Genomic DNA, 16,332 nt, shown 5'->3' with positions numbered 1-16,332 from the left:
TCGCTTTTCAAAATAAAAGTTACCCATTGAATCAGATGCAAACGGATATAAATTGTGGAATCATGCAACAATCCTGGAGGGCCTTTATGTTGCTAAACCTATATAATACATTCAGCAAAATACAATAATTAGTTCATTTGATACCAAATAAAATCTGTTAAAATTACACTACATTTGGACGAGATAATTCGAAACAAGGTTGAAATACTGCTATATACATTTTTAAAAAGACAATAATTTGTTTAATTTGATGCCTCCCCCCAAAAATTGTTTATATTGCACTGTGGATGTATAGTCTTCAGGACTGAAACACACCTTCAATGTACAGCCTTATGGGTCTGGGTTCATGACATATCGTACCAGCCTTATGGGTCTGGGTTCATGACATATCGTACCAGCCTTATGGGTCTGGGTTCATGACATATCGTACCAGCCTTATGGGTCCTGGGTTCATGACAGGGGGTACCAGCCTTATGGATCCTGGGTTCATGACATATCGTACCAGCCTTATGGGTCTGGGTTCATGACATATCGTACCAGCCTTATGGGTCTTGGGTTCATGACATATCATACCAGCCTTATGGGTCTGGGTTCATGACATATCGTACCAGCCTTATGGGTCTGGGTTCATGACATATCGTACCAGCCTTATGGGTCCTGGGTTCATGACATATCGTACCAGCCTTATGGGTCTGGGGTTCATGACATATCGTACCAGCCTTATGGGTCTTGGGTTCATGACATATCGTACCAGCCTTATGGATCCTGGGTTCATGACATATCGTACCAGCCTTATGGATCTTGGGTTCATGACATATCGTACCAGCCTTATGGATCTTGGGTTCATGACATATCGTACCAGCCTTATGGTTCCTGGGTTCGTGACATATCGTACCAGCCTTATGGGTCTGGTTTCATGACATATCGTACCAGCCTTATGGGTCTTGGGTTCATGACATATCGTACCAGCCTTATTTGTCTGGGTTCATGACATATCGTACCAGCCTTATGGGTCTTGGGTTCATGACATATCGTATCAGCCTTATGGGTCTGGGTTCATGACATATCATACCAGCCTTATGGGTCTTGGGTTCATGACATATCGTACCAGCCTTATGGGTCTGGGTTCATGACATATCGTACCAGCCTTATGGGTCTGGGTTCATGACATATCGTACCAGCCTTATGGGTCTGGGTTCATGACATATCGTACCTGCCTTATGGGTCTGGGTTCATGACATATCGTACTAGCCTTGTGGGTCTTGGGTTCATGACATATCGTACCAGCCTTATGGGTCTGGGTTCATGACATATCGTACCAGCCTTATGGGTCTGGGTTCATGACATATCGTACCAGCCTTATGGGTCTTGGGTTCATGACATATCGTACCAGCCTTATGGGTCTGGGTTCATGACATATCGTACCAGCCTTATGGGTCTTGGGTTCATGACATATCGTACCAGCCTTATGGGTCTGGGTTCATGACATATCGTACCAGCCTTATGGATCTTGGGTTCATGACATATCGTACCAGCCTTATGGGTCTGGGTTCATGACATATCGTACCAGCCTTATGGGTCTGGGTTCATGACATATCGTACCAGCCTTATGGGTCTGGGTTCATGACATATCGTACCAGCCTTATGGATCTTGGGTTCATGACATATCGTACCAGCCTTATGGGTCTGGGTTCATGACATATCGTACCAGCCTTATGGATCTTGGGTTCATGACAGGGGGTACCAGCCTTATGGATCTTGGGTTCATGACATATTGTACCAGCCTTATGGATCCTGGGTTCATGACATATCGTACCAGCCTTATGGATCCTGGGTTCATGACATATCGTACCAGCCTTATGGATCTTGGGTTCATGACATATCGTACCAGCCTTATACATCTTGGGTTCATGACATATCGTACCAGCCTTATGGATTTAATGTACAGCCTTACCTATGTACTTGTGAGGGGATTTCCCACATTTAGTCCTGCAATAAGAGCTATGACACACTTGTTTGCATAATCTCTTCACATTTCATGGACCCAAGATCCAGAGGTAACGCTGTACAGTGCAATAGAAGTCTGCCCCAATGCATTTCTAATAAAGCCACAGTGGGACTTCAACTATTTTTTATGTGTCAAATGAACTACTTACTGTCTTTAGTTGAATTAATATAACAACATTCAAACCTTGTTTAGCACTAATCCAAATATGGCATTATATCCACCATTTTAATATTTTTGCATCCGTTTCAATATTGGACCCTTATTTTGAAGGCGAACTGCAAATTCCATTGTGGCTCATCCTTATTCTAGCTAGCATCACACAGGTGCTTTTCCGAAGGGATACAATAACAACTTGTAACCTGCACGGTCTCAAACAGAGTACGGAGAAGAGCAGCGGTCGGTATTCGAGATCTGCCGCGTCACAGAAGAACCACACTAGAACCGGACAGAAAAAACAACTCAAAACCTGTCAGACCATCGGAGAAGTGAATTCGAACGAGCCTGAGAGAAAACGGAGCCTTTGTTTTCAGAAGCAGCAGGGAGCCGAACCGGAGGAAAGATGATGAGTTTTCTACCATACTTCTCCGCTGAGACCTGGACCCTCCTGGCCCTCCTCATCACCTTCATTGTAGTGTAAGGACTTATATCAAATCAAATGTTATTTGTCACATGCATCGTAGTTTATGTCGTGGAAATAATCAGTCAATAATATTTCACAAATAAAATAAAAGCCGAGCTGGTTCATGAAAACAACAACTTTTCCAGTCTTGGCAAACACTTCTTATACAGCTGTCCTCCTTACGTGACCCCCATAGTAACTCCTCTAAATGACTCGTCACCTCTGGCATTTAACCACCGTTATCTTATTGTCTTGCACTAAGTTTAGGGTATGGAAACTTTAGAGCCACAGCAATAGTTCAACAATACAGACTAGGACCATAGCAACAGTCCATAGAAATAACCAGTACATGTCATCCTGCTAACTCCTCTGAAAGGAACACTCATGTTCTGGTAAAATCCCAAGAGGTGTAACCATAGCAACAGTCCATAGAAATAACCAGTACATGTCATCCTGCTAACTCCTCTGAAAGGAACACTCATGTTCTGGTAAAATCCCAAGAGGTGTAACCATAGCAACAGTCCATAGAAATAACCAGTACATGTCATCCTGCTAACTCCTCTGAAAGGAACACTCATGTTCTGGTAAAATCCCAAGAGGTGTAACCATAGCAACAGTCCATAGAAATAACCAGTACATGTCATCCTGCTAACTCCTCTGAAAGGAACACTCATGTTCTGATAAAATCCCAAGAGGTCTAACCATAGCAACAGTCCATATAAATAACCAGTACATGTCATCCTGCTAACTCCTCTGAAAGGAACACTCGTGTTCTGGTAAAATCCCAAGAGGTGTAACCGTAGCAACAGTATATATTAGACCATGCCACTGATACCAAAATAAACAGCCATGTCCACTCCCCAGACAGGTGCATGTCTAATGGTGTCTGATGACCCAAACCCACATAAAGAGGGCACTTATCTTGCAGACCTTCCTGAAATGTATCATGGCCACACATGTTCTGGAAAAGGCTCAATGTTAACCGGTGTAGACTAACAGTGAAATGCTTACTTACGGGTCATTTTCCAACAATGTATCATAACTCAAGAAGAGACCTAGATGGGGTCACAGGAGGAAGATGGTAGGAGTCTTAGATGTTTAATCATCCAAAAGGAGGAAAGTGAATGGTCGTGGACAGGCAAAAGGTCAAAACCAGATCAGAGTCCCGGAGGTACAGAGTGGCAGACAGGCTCGAGGTCAAGGCAGGCAGAATGGTCAGGCAGGCGGGTACAGAGTCCAGGAGGTACAGAGTGGCAGACAGGTTCGAGGTCAAGGCAGGCAGAATGGTCATGCAGGCGGGTACAGAGTCCAGGAGGTACAGAGTGGCAGACAGGCTCAAGGTCAAGGCAGGCAGAATGGTCAGGCAGGCGGGTACAGAGTCCAGGAGGTACAGAGTGGCAGACAGGCTCGAGGTCAAGGCAGGCAGAATGGTCAGGCAGGCGGGTACAGAATCCAGGAGGTACAGAGTGGCAGACAGGCTCGAGGTCAAGGCAGGCAGAATGGTCAGGCAGGCGGGTACAGAGTCCAGGAGGTACAGAGTGGCAGACAGGCTCGAGGTCAAGGCAGGCAGAATGGTCAGGCAGGCGGGTACAAAGTCCAGGAGGTACAGAGTGGCAGACAGGCTCGAGGTCAAGGCAGGCAGAATGGTCAGGCAGGCGGGTACAGAGTCCAGGAGGTACAGAGTGGCAGACAGGTTCGAGGTCAAGGCAGGCAGAATGGTCAGGCAGGCGGGTACAGAATCCAGGAGGTACAGAGTGGCAGACAGGCTCGAGGTCAAGGCAGGCAGAATGGTCAGGCAGGCGGGTACAGAGTCCAGGAGGTACAGAGTGGCAGACAGGCTCGAGGTCAAGGCAGGCAGAATGGTCAGGCAGGCGGGTACAGAGTCCAGGAGGTACAGAGTGGCAGACAGGCTCGAGGTCAAGGCAGGCAGAATGGTCAGGCAGGCGGGTACAGAGTCCAGAAACAGGCATGGGTCAAAATCAGGAGGACTAGAAAAAGGAGAAAGAGCAAAAGCAGGAGAATAGGAAAAAAACGCTTGTTGACTTGGACATACAAGACGAACTGGTACAGAGAGACAGGAAACACAGGGATAAATACACTGGTACAGAGAGACAGGAAACACAGGGATAAATACACTGGTAGAGAGAGACAGGAAACACAGGGATAAATACACTGGCACAGAGAGACAGGAAACACAGGGATAAATACACTGGTAGAGAGAGACAGGAAACACAGGGATAAATACACTGGCACAGAGAGACAGGAAACACAGGGATAAATACACTGGTAGAGAGAGACAGGAAACACAGGGATAAATACACTGGGGAAAACAAGCAACACCTGGAGGGAGGTGGGGGAAATTACAAGGACAGGTGAAACAGATCAGGGTGTGACACAATGATAACATGGTTATTTGCAGAACAACATGGCTATATACAGAATAACATGGCTATATACAGAACAACATGGCTATATACAGAATAACATGGCTATATACAGAATAACATGGCTATATACAGAATAACATGGCTATATACAGAATAACATGGCTATATACAGAATAACATGGCTATATACAGAATAACATGGCTATAGACAGAACAACATGGTTATGTACAGAATAACATGGCTATATACAGAATAACATGGCTATATACAGAATAACATGGCTAGATACAGAATAACATGGTTATATACAGAACAACATGGTTATGTACAGAATAACATGGCTATATACAGAATAACATGGCTAGATACAGAATAACATGGCTATATACAGAACAACATGGTTATGTACAGAATAACATGGCTATATACATAATAACATGGCTATATACAGAATAACATGGCTAGATACAGAATAACATGGCTATATACAGAATAACATGGTTAAATACAGAATAACATGGTTATATACAGAATAACATGGCTAGATACAGAATAACATGGTTATATACAGAATAACATGGTTATATACAGGGATACTATACTTAACATAACTTCTCTATAACATATTACTATTTACTGTGTGTGTGTGTGTGTGTGTGTGTGTGTGTGTGTGTGTGTGTGTGTGTGTGTGTGTGTGTGCGCATGTGTGTGTGTGTGTGTGTGTACAGGTACGGGTACTGGCCCTATGGTGTATTCACTAAGATGGGTATCCCTGGTCCCAAACCCCTACCTTACTTTGGCACAATGTTGGAGTATAGAAAGGTTAGTACCCATTCAGAATAAACATCTCTCTCATATTTTAAACAACAGTGTTATTTCCCCCCATGTAAAACAATGCATTGAGAAGGAGAAAGAGGACTAGCCGGTTGTTTTAACAATAGATAAATACAAGGTAATATGAGACTTGATCAGTCTAGAAGTTGTGTTATTGACCCTGGGGACCATAGAAAATAACAAACCCTCCTCAACCCTCACCTATTTCAGGTGTGTTCTCTGTTCAGCTGTAGGACACACCTACGTGACCTCCTAGGGCATGTTTTTTTTTCTCACTCGCTCTCATTCCATCTCTCTCTCTCTCTCTCTCTCTCTCTCTCTCTCTCTCTCTCTCTCTCTCTCTCTCTCTCTCTCTCTCTCTCTCTCTCTCTCTCTCTCTCTCTCTCTCTCTCTCTCTCTCTCTCTCTCTCTCTCTCTCTCTCTCTCTCTCTCTCTCTCTCTCTCTCTCTCTCTCTCTCTCTCTCTCTCTCTCTCTCTGCAGGGCTTCACTAACTTTGACACAGAGTGCTTTCAGAAGTATGGGAGAATCTGGGGGTGAGTTCAGTTGGCTGTACCATACTAGGATGACTCACAACTGTACTATGCTTTTTCAATTCATCACCTGCTGGAGCTGTCATGTGATAATGAGGAATGATAGTAATAATATCAACAACAACCCGACTAATGTTTTGTTACATTACAGCCTTATTCTGAAATGGATTCAATTGTTTTTTCCACTCATCAATCTACTCACACAATACCCCATTATGACATCACAATACCCCATAATGACATCACAATACCCCATAATGACATCGCAATACCCCATAATGACAAAAACAAAACCTGTTTGTTTTTTAAAGTTTTGCAAATGTATAAAAACAAAACAAATTAAATATCACATTTACTCAGTACTTTGCTGAAGCACTTTTGGCAGCGATTACAGCCTCGCGTCTTCTTGGGTATGATGCTACTAGCTTGGCACACCTATATTTGGGGAGTTTTTCCAATTCTTCTCTGCAGATCTGGTCTCTGGCTGGGCCACTCAATGACATTCAGAGAACTGTCCTAAAGCCACTCCTGTGTTGTCTTGGCTGTGTGCTTAGGGTTGTTGTCCTGTTGGAAGGTGAACCTGAGCGCTCTTAAGCAGGTTTTCATCAAGAATCTCTGTACTTTTCTCCGTTCATCTTTCCCTCGATCCTGACTAGTCTCCCAGTCCCTGCCGCTGAAAAACCTCCCCACAGCATGATGCTGCCACCACCATGCTTCACTGTAGGGATGATGCCAGGTTTCCTCCAGACGTGACACTTTTCATTCAGGCCAAAGAGTTTCATCTTGGTTTCATCATCAGACCAGAGAATCTTGTTTCTCATGGTCTGAGTGTCACGACTTCCTCCGAAGTTGGTCCCTCTCCTTGTTGACGTCACTGGCCTTCTGGCCGTCGCCGATCTACTTTTCATTTTCCATTTGTTTTGTCTTTGTCTTTTTCACACCTGGTTTCAATTCCCCAATTACTTGTTCATTATTTAACCCTCTGTTCCCCCATGTTTGTTTGTGAGTAATTGTTTGTATGTTATGCGGTCCGTTATGTGCTTTATTGTATTGTATTTTCCCATCTTGAGTAAATTCCGTTTATTTACTCATATCTGCTGTCCTGCGCCTGACTCCTTTACACAGGCTACACAAAGACCTCATTACACTGAGAGTCTTTAGGTACCTTTTGACAAACTCCAAGCAGGCTGTCATGTGCCTTTTACTGAGGAGTGGCTTCTATCTGGCCACTCTACCATAAAGGCCTGATTGGTGGAGTGCTGCTGAGATGCTTGTCCTCCTGGAAGGTTCTCCCATCTCCACAGAGGAACTGTGGAGCTCTGTCAGAGTGACCATCAGGTTATCTCCTTGACCCAGGCCCTTTTCCCCCGATTGTTCAGTTTGGACAGGCGGCCAGCTCTAGGAAGAGTCTTGGTAGTTATTTGATTAAAGAATGATGGAGGCCACTCTGTTTTGGGGGACCTTCAATGCTGCAGAAATGTTTCCCAGATCTGTGGCTCAACACAATCCTGTCTCGGAGCTCTACGGACAATTCTTTCGACCTCATGGCTTGGTTTTTGCTCTGACATGCACTGTCAACTGTGGACCTTTATATAGACAGGTGTGTGCCTTTCCAAATCATGTGCAATGAATGGAATTTACCACAGATGGGTATTTCTGTTTTCGGTTTCTCGTTATGGGGTATTGTGATGTTGTTATAGGGTATTGTGATGTTGTTATAGGGTATTGTGATGTTGTTATGGGGTATTGTGATGTTGTTATGGGGTATTGTGATGTTGTTATGGGGTATTGTGATGTCATTATGGGGTATTGTGATGTCATTATGGTGTATTGTGATGTCATTATGGTGTATTTTTTTCACCTTTATTTAACCAGGTAGGCTAGTTGAGAACAAGTTCTCATTTGCAACCTGGCCAAGATAAAGCGTAGCAATTCGACACATACAACAACACAGAGTTAGACATGGAATAAACAAAACATACAGTCAATAATACAGTAGAACAAAATAAAACAAAAAATCTATATACAGTGAGTGTGAATGAGGTAAGTTAAGGAAATAAATAGGCCATGGTGGCGAAGTAATTACAATATAGCAATTAAACACTGGAATGGTAGATGTGCAGAAGATGAATGTGCAGGTAGAGATACTGGGGTGCAAAGGAGCTAGATAAATAACTAAATAAATAAATACATACAGTATGGGGATGAGGTATATAGATGGGCTGTTTACAGATGGGCTATGTACAGGTGCAGTGATCTGTGAGCTGCTCTGACAGCTGGTGCTTAAAGCTAGTGAGGGAGATATGAGTCTCCAGCTTCAGAGATTTTTGCAGTTCGTTCCAGTCATGGGCAGCAGAGAACTGGGAGGAAAGTAGACCAAAGGAGGAATTGGCTTTGGGGGTGACCAGTGAGATATACCTGCTGGAGCATGTGCTACGAGTGGGTGCTGCTATGGTGGCCAGGTAGCTGAGATAAGGTGGGGCTTTACCTAGCAGAGACTTGTAGATAACCTGTAGCCAGTGGGTTTGGCGACGAGTATGAAGTGAGGGCCAACCAACGAGAGCGTACAGGTCGCAATGGAAGGTAGTGTATGGGGCTTTGGTGACAAAACGGATGGCACTGTGATAGACTGCATCCAGTTTGTTGAGTAGAGTGTTGGAGGCTATTTTATAGATGACATCACCAAAGTCGAGGTTTGGTAGGATGGTCAGTTTTATGAGGGTATGTTTGGCAGCATGAGTGAAGGATGCTTTGTTGCGATATAGGAAGCCGATTCTAGATTTAATTTTGGATTGGAGATGCTTAATGTGAGTTTGGAAAGAGAGTTTACAGTCTAACCAGACACCCAGGTATTTGTAGTTGTCCACGTATTCTAAGTCAGAGCCGTCCAGAGTAGTGATGCTGGACGGGCGAGCAGGTGCGGGAAGTGATCGATTGAATAGCATGCATTTAGTTTTACTTGCGTTTAAGAGCAGTTGGAGGCCACGGAAGGAGAGTTGTATGGCATTGAAGCTCGTCTGGAGGTTAGTCAACACAGTGTCCAAAGAGGGGCCAGAAGTATACAGAATGGTGTCGTCTGCGTAGAGGTGGATCGGCGACACACCAGCAGCAAGAGTAACATCATCGATGTATACAGAGAAGAGAGTCGGCCCGAGAATTGAACCCTGTGGCACACCCATAGAGACTGTCAGAGGTACGGACAACAGGCCCTCCGATTTGACACACTGAACTCTATCAGAGAAGTAGTTGGTAAACCAGGCGAGGCAATCATTTGAGAAACCAAGGCTGTCGAGTCTGCCTAGAAGAATGTTGTGATTGACAAAGTCGAAAGTCTTCGAAAGAATACGGCCGCACAGTAATGTCTCTTATCGATGGCGGTTATGATGCCGTTTAGGACCTTGAGCGTGGCTGAGGTGCACCCATGACCAGCTCTGAAACCAGATTGCATAGCGTATTGTGTGTAGATTTATGAGGGGTTTTGTATTTATCCATTGTAGAATAAGGCCGTAACTTAACAGAATGCCATAGATGTACGATGAGAGGCAGTGTCACGCCCTGACCTTAGTTCTCTTTGTTGTCTTTATTATTTGGTTAGGTCAGGGTGGTGTGTTGAGTTTTTTTTATTGTACAGGGGTTTATCTAGTCTAGGTGTTTATATGTCTATGGTTGCCGAGATTGGTTCTCAATCAGCTGTTTATCGTTGTCTCTGATTGGGGACCATATTTAGGTAGCCATGTTCCTTGGAGAGTTTTGTGGGTTGTTATTCTATGTTTTGCTTACGACGCTGCCTCTTTATGACGACCAGTCTCCTCGACGAAATGCCTCTGTGATCTATGATGGGAGGCAGTCTGTACCATTTAGGTGTATATATATAGTGGTTAAAGCCAGGTGTGTTTCTCCTCTGTGAAGGATCTATGATGGGAGGCAGCCTGTTCTGTGTATCATGTAGGTGTATATATATAGTGGTTAAAGCCAGGTGTGTTTCTCCTCTGTGAAGGATCTATGATGGGAGGCAGCCTGTTCTGTGTGTCATGGACAAAAGCATAATCAAGACCGTCCTGATTAAAGAGTGTTACAACATCTTCACCAACCGCAGGGTGAGACACACACACACACGCACACGCACACGCACACACGCACACACACACACACACACACACACACACACACATCAACTGAATAATAATAACCCTGATTAATACAACTGTCCTCCATGTTTTAGAACTTTGCATTTCTGAATGGGGAGATGTTTGACGCGGTGTCCGTTGCCGAGGACGATACATGGAGACGGATCCGCAGTGTCCTCTCACCTTCCTTTACCTCTGGACGACTGAAAGAGGTAGAACCATCCCTCCATCTCTACCTTTCTGTTTTATCAACTTGTTGTAAACTCATTATAGCTTGTTATAAACTCTTTAAAAACTCATTATAGCTTGTTATAAACTCTTTATTAACTCATTATAGCATTGTTATAAACTCTTAATAAACTCTATAGCTTGTTATAATTCTTTATTAACTTATTATAGCTTGTTATAAACTCTATATAAACTCATTATAGCTTGTTATAAACTCAGAACTTGTTATAAACTCTTCAACTCATTATAGCTTGTTATAAACTCATTATAGCTTGTTATAAACTCATAACTTGTTATAAACGCTATATAAACTCATTATAGCTTGTTATAAACTCATCATAGCTTGTTATAAACTCATAACTTGTTATAAACTCTTCAGCTCATTAAAGCTTGTTATAAATTCTATATAAACTCATTGTAGCTTGTAATTAACTTTATCACATCACAAATACATTTAAACTGAGCCAAATTTCCCTGTCTTGGGTCAGTTAGGATCACCACTTAATTTTAAGAATGTGAAATGTCAGAATAATAGTAGAGAGAATGATTTATTTCAGCTTTATTTCTTTCATCACATTCCCAGTGGGTCAGAAGTTTACATACACTCAATTAGTATTTGGTAGCATTGCCTTTAAATTGTTTAACATGGGTCAAATGTTGTGGGTAGCGTTCCACAAGCTTTCCACAATAAGTTGGGTGAATTTTGGCCCATTCCTCCTGACAGAGCTGGTGTAACTGAGTCCGGTTTGTAGGCCTCCTTGCCCGCACCCTCACAACATGATGCTGCCACCCCCATGCTTCACGGTGGGATCGTGTTCTTCGGCTTGCAAGCCTCCCCCTTTTTCCTCCAAACATAACGATGGCCATTATGGCCAAACAGTTCTATTTTTGTTTCATCAGACCAGAGGACATTTCTCCCAAAAAGTACAATATTTTTCTCCATGTGCAGTTGCAAACCGTAGGCTTTTTTATGTCAGCTTTGCAGCAGTGGCTTCTTCCTTGCTGAGCGGCCTTTCAGATTATGTCGATATAGGACTCGTTTTACTGTGGATATAGATACTTTTGTACCTGTTTCCTCCAGCATCTTCACAAGGTCCTTTGCTGTTGTTCTGGGATTAATTTGCTCTTTTTGCACCAAAGTGCGTTTATCTCTAGGAGACAGAACGAGTCTCCTTCCTGAGCGGTATGACGGCTGCTCTTGTTTGTACAGATGAACGTGGTACCTTCAGACATTTGGAAATTGCTAGGACAATGCCTCAGGACTACCTGGCCTGATTACTCCTTGCTGTCTCCAGTCCACCTGGCCATGCTGCTGCTCCAGTTTCAACTGATCTGCCTGCGGCTACGGAATCCTGACTTGTTCACCGGACGTGCTACCTGTCCCAGACCTGCTGTTTTCAACTCTCTAGAGACAGCAGGAGTGGTAGAGATACTCTGAATGTTCCGCTATGAAAAGCCAACTGATATTTACTCCTGAGGTGCTGACCTGTTGCACCCTCGACAACCACTGTGATTATTATTATTTGACCCTGCTGGTCATCTATGAACATTTGAACATCTTGGCCATGTTCTGTTATAATCTCCACCCGGCATAGCCAGAAGAGGACTGACCACCGTACATATCCTGGTTCCTCTCTAGGTTTCTTCCTAGGTTTTGGCCTTTCTAGGGAGTTTTTCCTAGCCACCGTGCTTCTACACCTGCATTGCTTGCTGTTTGGGGTTTTAGGCTGGGTTTCTGTACAGCACTTTGAGATATCAGCTGATGTACGAAGGGCTCTATAAATAAATTTGATTTGATTTTGATTTGCTCCCAAGGATGAACCAGACTTGTGGAGGTCTACAATGTTTTTTTCTGAGGTCTTGGCTGATTTATTTAGTTTTTCCCCATGATGTCAAGCAAAGAGGCACTGAGTTTGAAGGTAGGCCTTGAAATTCATCCACAGATACAACTCCATTTGAATCAAATTATGTCAATTAGCCTATCAGAAGCTTCTAAAGCCATAACATAATTTTCTGGAATTTTCAAAGCTGTTTAAAGGTACAGTCAACTTATTGTATGTGAACTTCTGACCCACTGGAATTGTGATACAGTGAATTATAAGTGAAATAATCTGTCTGTAAACAATTGTTGGAACAATTACTTGTGTCATGCACAAAGTAGACTGACAACCAGAGTCAGCTTGCAGGCGCCCGGCTCTGTCACAAGGAGTTGCTAGTGTACGGTAAGCCAAGGTCCTGGATGGCGCTAGCCCAATTATGTGCCATCCCTATGGGGTTCACGGTCACGATCGGTTGTGACACAGCCTGGGATCGAACACCAGGCGGTCCAGGGGAGGAGTTACCGGTTTCTCTCTGTTATTTATCCTGGGAAAGGGGAGGAGTTACCGGTTTCTCTCTGTTATTTATCCTGGGAAAGGGGAGGAGTTACCGGTTTCTCTCTGTTATTTATCCTGGGAAAGGGGAGGAGTTACCTGTTTCTCTCTGTAATTTATCCTGGGAAAGGGGAGGAGTTACCGGTTTCTCTCTGTTATTTATCCTGGGAAAGTTATTGGCGTAAATCTGGGTAACTGGGTTATTGCCATTCCACCCTAATCATTAGGCAGCACTCTGCTAACCACTCTCTCTGTCTCTCTGTCTCTCTCTACCTCTCTCTCTCTACCCCTCTCTCTCTCTCTACCTCTACCTCTCTCTCTACCTCTCTCTAACTCTACCCCCCCCTCTCTCTCTCTCTCTCTCTCTCTCTCTCTCTCTCTATCTCTCTCTCTCTAGATGTTTGGTATCATGAAGCAGCACTCTGCTAACCTGCTGAATGGAATGAAGAAGCAAGCAGATAAAGACCAGACCATCGAAGTGAAGGAGTGAGTCCTGATTCCTAACCTCTGGCTTTTCACCTTACAACTCTGAGTCTTGATTATAATACACACACACACACACACACACACACACACACACACACACACACACACACACACACACACACACACACACACACACACACACAGCCACCCATTGCCTTGATAACAGCTTTGCACACTCTTGGCCTGAGGTAGAGCACCTCATCATAAGCTGTAGACACTATCTACCAAGATTTCATCTATAGACATCTATAGACATATATATATATATATATAGACGTCATTGAACCACCAACAGATCCATAGCACTCACGTTGGTATCCATGAAGTGTTTTGAAAGGCTGGTCGTGGCTCACATCAACACCATCATCTCGGAAACACTACACCCACTCCAATTCACATAACGCCCCAACTGATCCACAGATGATGCAATCTTTATTGCACTCCACACTGCCCTTTCCCACCTGGACAAAAGGAACACCTACGTGAGAATGCTGTTCATTGACTACAGCTCAACGTTCAACACCATAGTGCCCACAAAGCTCATCACTAAGTTAAGAACCCTGGGACTAAACACCTCCCTCTGCAACTGGATCCTGGACAGCCAATAGGGAGGAGGTCAGAGACCTGGCTGTGCGGTTGCCAAGACAACAACCTCTCCTCTCAATGTTTTGCAAGACAAAGTAGCTGATCGTGGACTACAGGAAAAGGAGGACTGAACACGCCCCCATTCACATCGACAGGGGCTGTAGTGAAGTGTGTCGAGAGTTTCAAGTTCCTTGGCGTCCACATCACCAACAAACTAACATGGTCCAAACACACCAAGACAGTCGTGAAGAGGGCACGACAACGCCTTTTTTTTTTTACCTAAGGAGACTGAAAAGATTTGGCATGGGTCCCCAGATCCTCAAAAGGTTCTACAGCTGCACCATCGAGAGCATCCTGACCGGTTGCATCACCGCCTGGTATGGCAACTGCTCGTTATCTGACAGTAAGGAGCTACAGAGCGCAGTGCATACGGCCTAGTACATCACTGGTGCCAAGCCTCCTGCCATCCAGGACCTATGTACTAGGCGGTGTCATTTTAGTTAGTTTATTTAGGAAATGTTTTCTTAACTCTGTTTCTTGAATTGCTTTCTCAGTTAAGGGCTTGTAAGTAAGCATTTCACGGTTCTACACCTGTCGTATTCTGCGCATGTGACAAATACATTTCATTTGATTTAGTTGTGGTCGGTAGTTGTGTGGTCAGTAGTTGTGTGGTCAGTAGTTGTGTGGTCAGTAGTTGTGTGGTCAGTAGTTGTGTAGTTGTGATCAGTAGTTGTTGTCAGTAGTTGTGTGGTCAGTAGTTGTGTGGTCAGTTGTTGTAGTCAGTAGTTGTGTGGTCAGTAGTTGTGTGGTCAGTAGTTGTGTGGTCAGTAGTTGTGTGGTCAGTAGTTGTGTGGTCAGTAGTTGTGTGGTCAGTGGTTGTGTGGTCAGTAGTTGTGTGGTCAGTAGTTGTGTGATCAGTAGTTGTGTGGTCAGTAGTTGTGTGGTCGGTAGTTGTGTGGTCAGTAGTTGTGGGGTCGGTAGTTGTTTGGTCGGTAGTTGTGTGGTCAGTAGTTGGTGGTCAGTAGTTGAGTGGTCAGTAGTTGTGGTCAGTGGTTGTTGCCAGTAGTTGTGTGGTCAGTAGTTGTGTGGTTGTGGTCAGTAGTTGTGTAGTTGTGGTCAGTAGGTGTGTGTTCAGCGGTTGTAGTCAATAGGTGTGTTGTCAGTAGTTGTGGTCAGTAGTTGTGTGGTTGTGGTCAGTAGGTGTGGTCGGTAGTTGTGTGGTCGGTAGTTGTGTGGTCAGTAGTTGGTGATCAGTAGTTGTGTGGATAGTAGGTGTGGTCAGTAGGTGTGTGGTCAATAGGTGTCAATAGTTGTGTGGTCAGTAGGTTTGGTCAATAGTTGTGTGGTCAGTAGGTGTGGTCAATAGTTGTGTGGTCAGTAGGTGTGGTCAAATAGTTGTGTGCCCAGTAGGTGTCAATAGTTGTGTGGTCAGTAGTTGTGTGGTAAGTAGTTGTGTGTTTGTGGTTGTGGTCAGTAGTTGTGGTCAGTAGTTGTGTGGTTGGTAGTTGGTGGTCAGTAGTTATGGTCAGTAGTTGTGGTCAGCAGTTGTGTGGTCAGTAGTTGTGGTCAATAGTTGTGTGGTTGGTAGTTGGTGTTCAGTAGTTGTGTGTTTGTGGTCAGTAGTTGTGTGGTCAGTAGTTGTGTGGTTGTGGTCAGTAGTTGTGTGGTTGTGGTCAGTAGTTGTGTGGTTGTGGTCAGTTGTTGTGTGGTCAGTAGTTGTGTGGTCAGTAGTTGTGTGGTTGTGGTCAGTTGATGTGTGGTCAGTAGATGTGTGGTTGTGGTCAGTAGCTGTGGTCAGTAGTTGTGTGGTTGATAGTTGGGGGTCAGTAGTTGTGGTCAGTAGTTGTGTGGTTGGTAGTTGGTGGTCAGTAGTTGTGTGGTCAGTAGTTGTGGTCAGTGGTTGTGTGGTTGGTAGTTGGTGGTCAGTAGTTGTGTGGTCAGTGGTTGTGTGGTTGGTAGTTGGTGGTCAGTAGTTGTGTGGTTGTGGTCAGTGGTTGTGTGGTTGTGTTCAGTAGTTGTGGTCAGTAGTTGTGTGGTTGTGGTCTGTAGTTGTGTGGTTGTGGTCAGTAGTTGTGTGGTTGTGGTCAGTGGATGTGGTCAGTAGTTGTGGTCAGTAGTTGTGTGGTTGTGGTCAGTAGTTGTGTGGTTGTGGTC

General features: G+C 44.2%; 1 protein-coding gene across 1 annotated transcript in view; it reads left to right on the top strand.

The window, feature by feature from the left end:
- Positions 1-2,322: 2,322 nt before the first annotated feature.
- The window catches only part of LOC110514644 (cytochrome P450 3A27-like), a 39,888-nt gene continuing 25,878 nt past the window's right edge, over positions 2,323-16,332 (top strand). Inside the window, exons 1-6 of the mRNA XM_036948687.1 lie at positions 2,323-2,641; positions 5,744-5,837; positions 6,331-6,383; positions 10,378-10,477; positions 10,603-10,719; positions 13,505-13,593. Coding sequence (XP_036804582.1) covers positions 2,568-2,641; positions 5,744-5,837; positions 6,331-6,383; positions 10,378-10,477; positions 10,603-10,719; positions 13,505-13,593 — 527 coding nt within the window. The 5' untranslated portion in view covers positions 2,323-2,567. The remainder of the gene's footprint in view (positions 2,642-5,743; positions 5,838-6,330; positions 6,384-10,377; positions 10,478-10,602; positions 10,720-13,504; positions 13,594-16,332) is intronic.

This window comes from Oncorhynchus mykiss, chromosome 17, assembly GCF_013265735.2.
Source record: "Oncorhynchus mykiss isolate Arlee chromosome 17, USDA_OmykA_1.1, whole genome shotgun sequence".
Classification (NCBI taxonomy): domain Eukaryota; kingdom Metazoa; phylum Chordata; class Actinopteri; order Salmoniformes; family Salmonidae; genus Oncorhynchus; species Oncorhynchus mykiss.
This window is presented reverse-complemented; position numbering and strand designations above follow the sequence as displayed.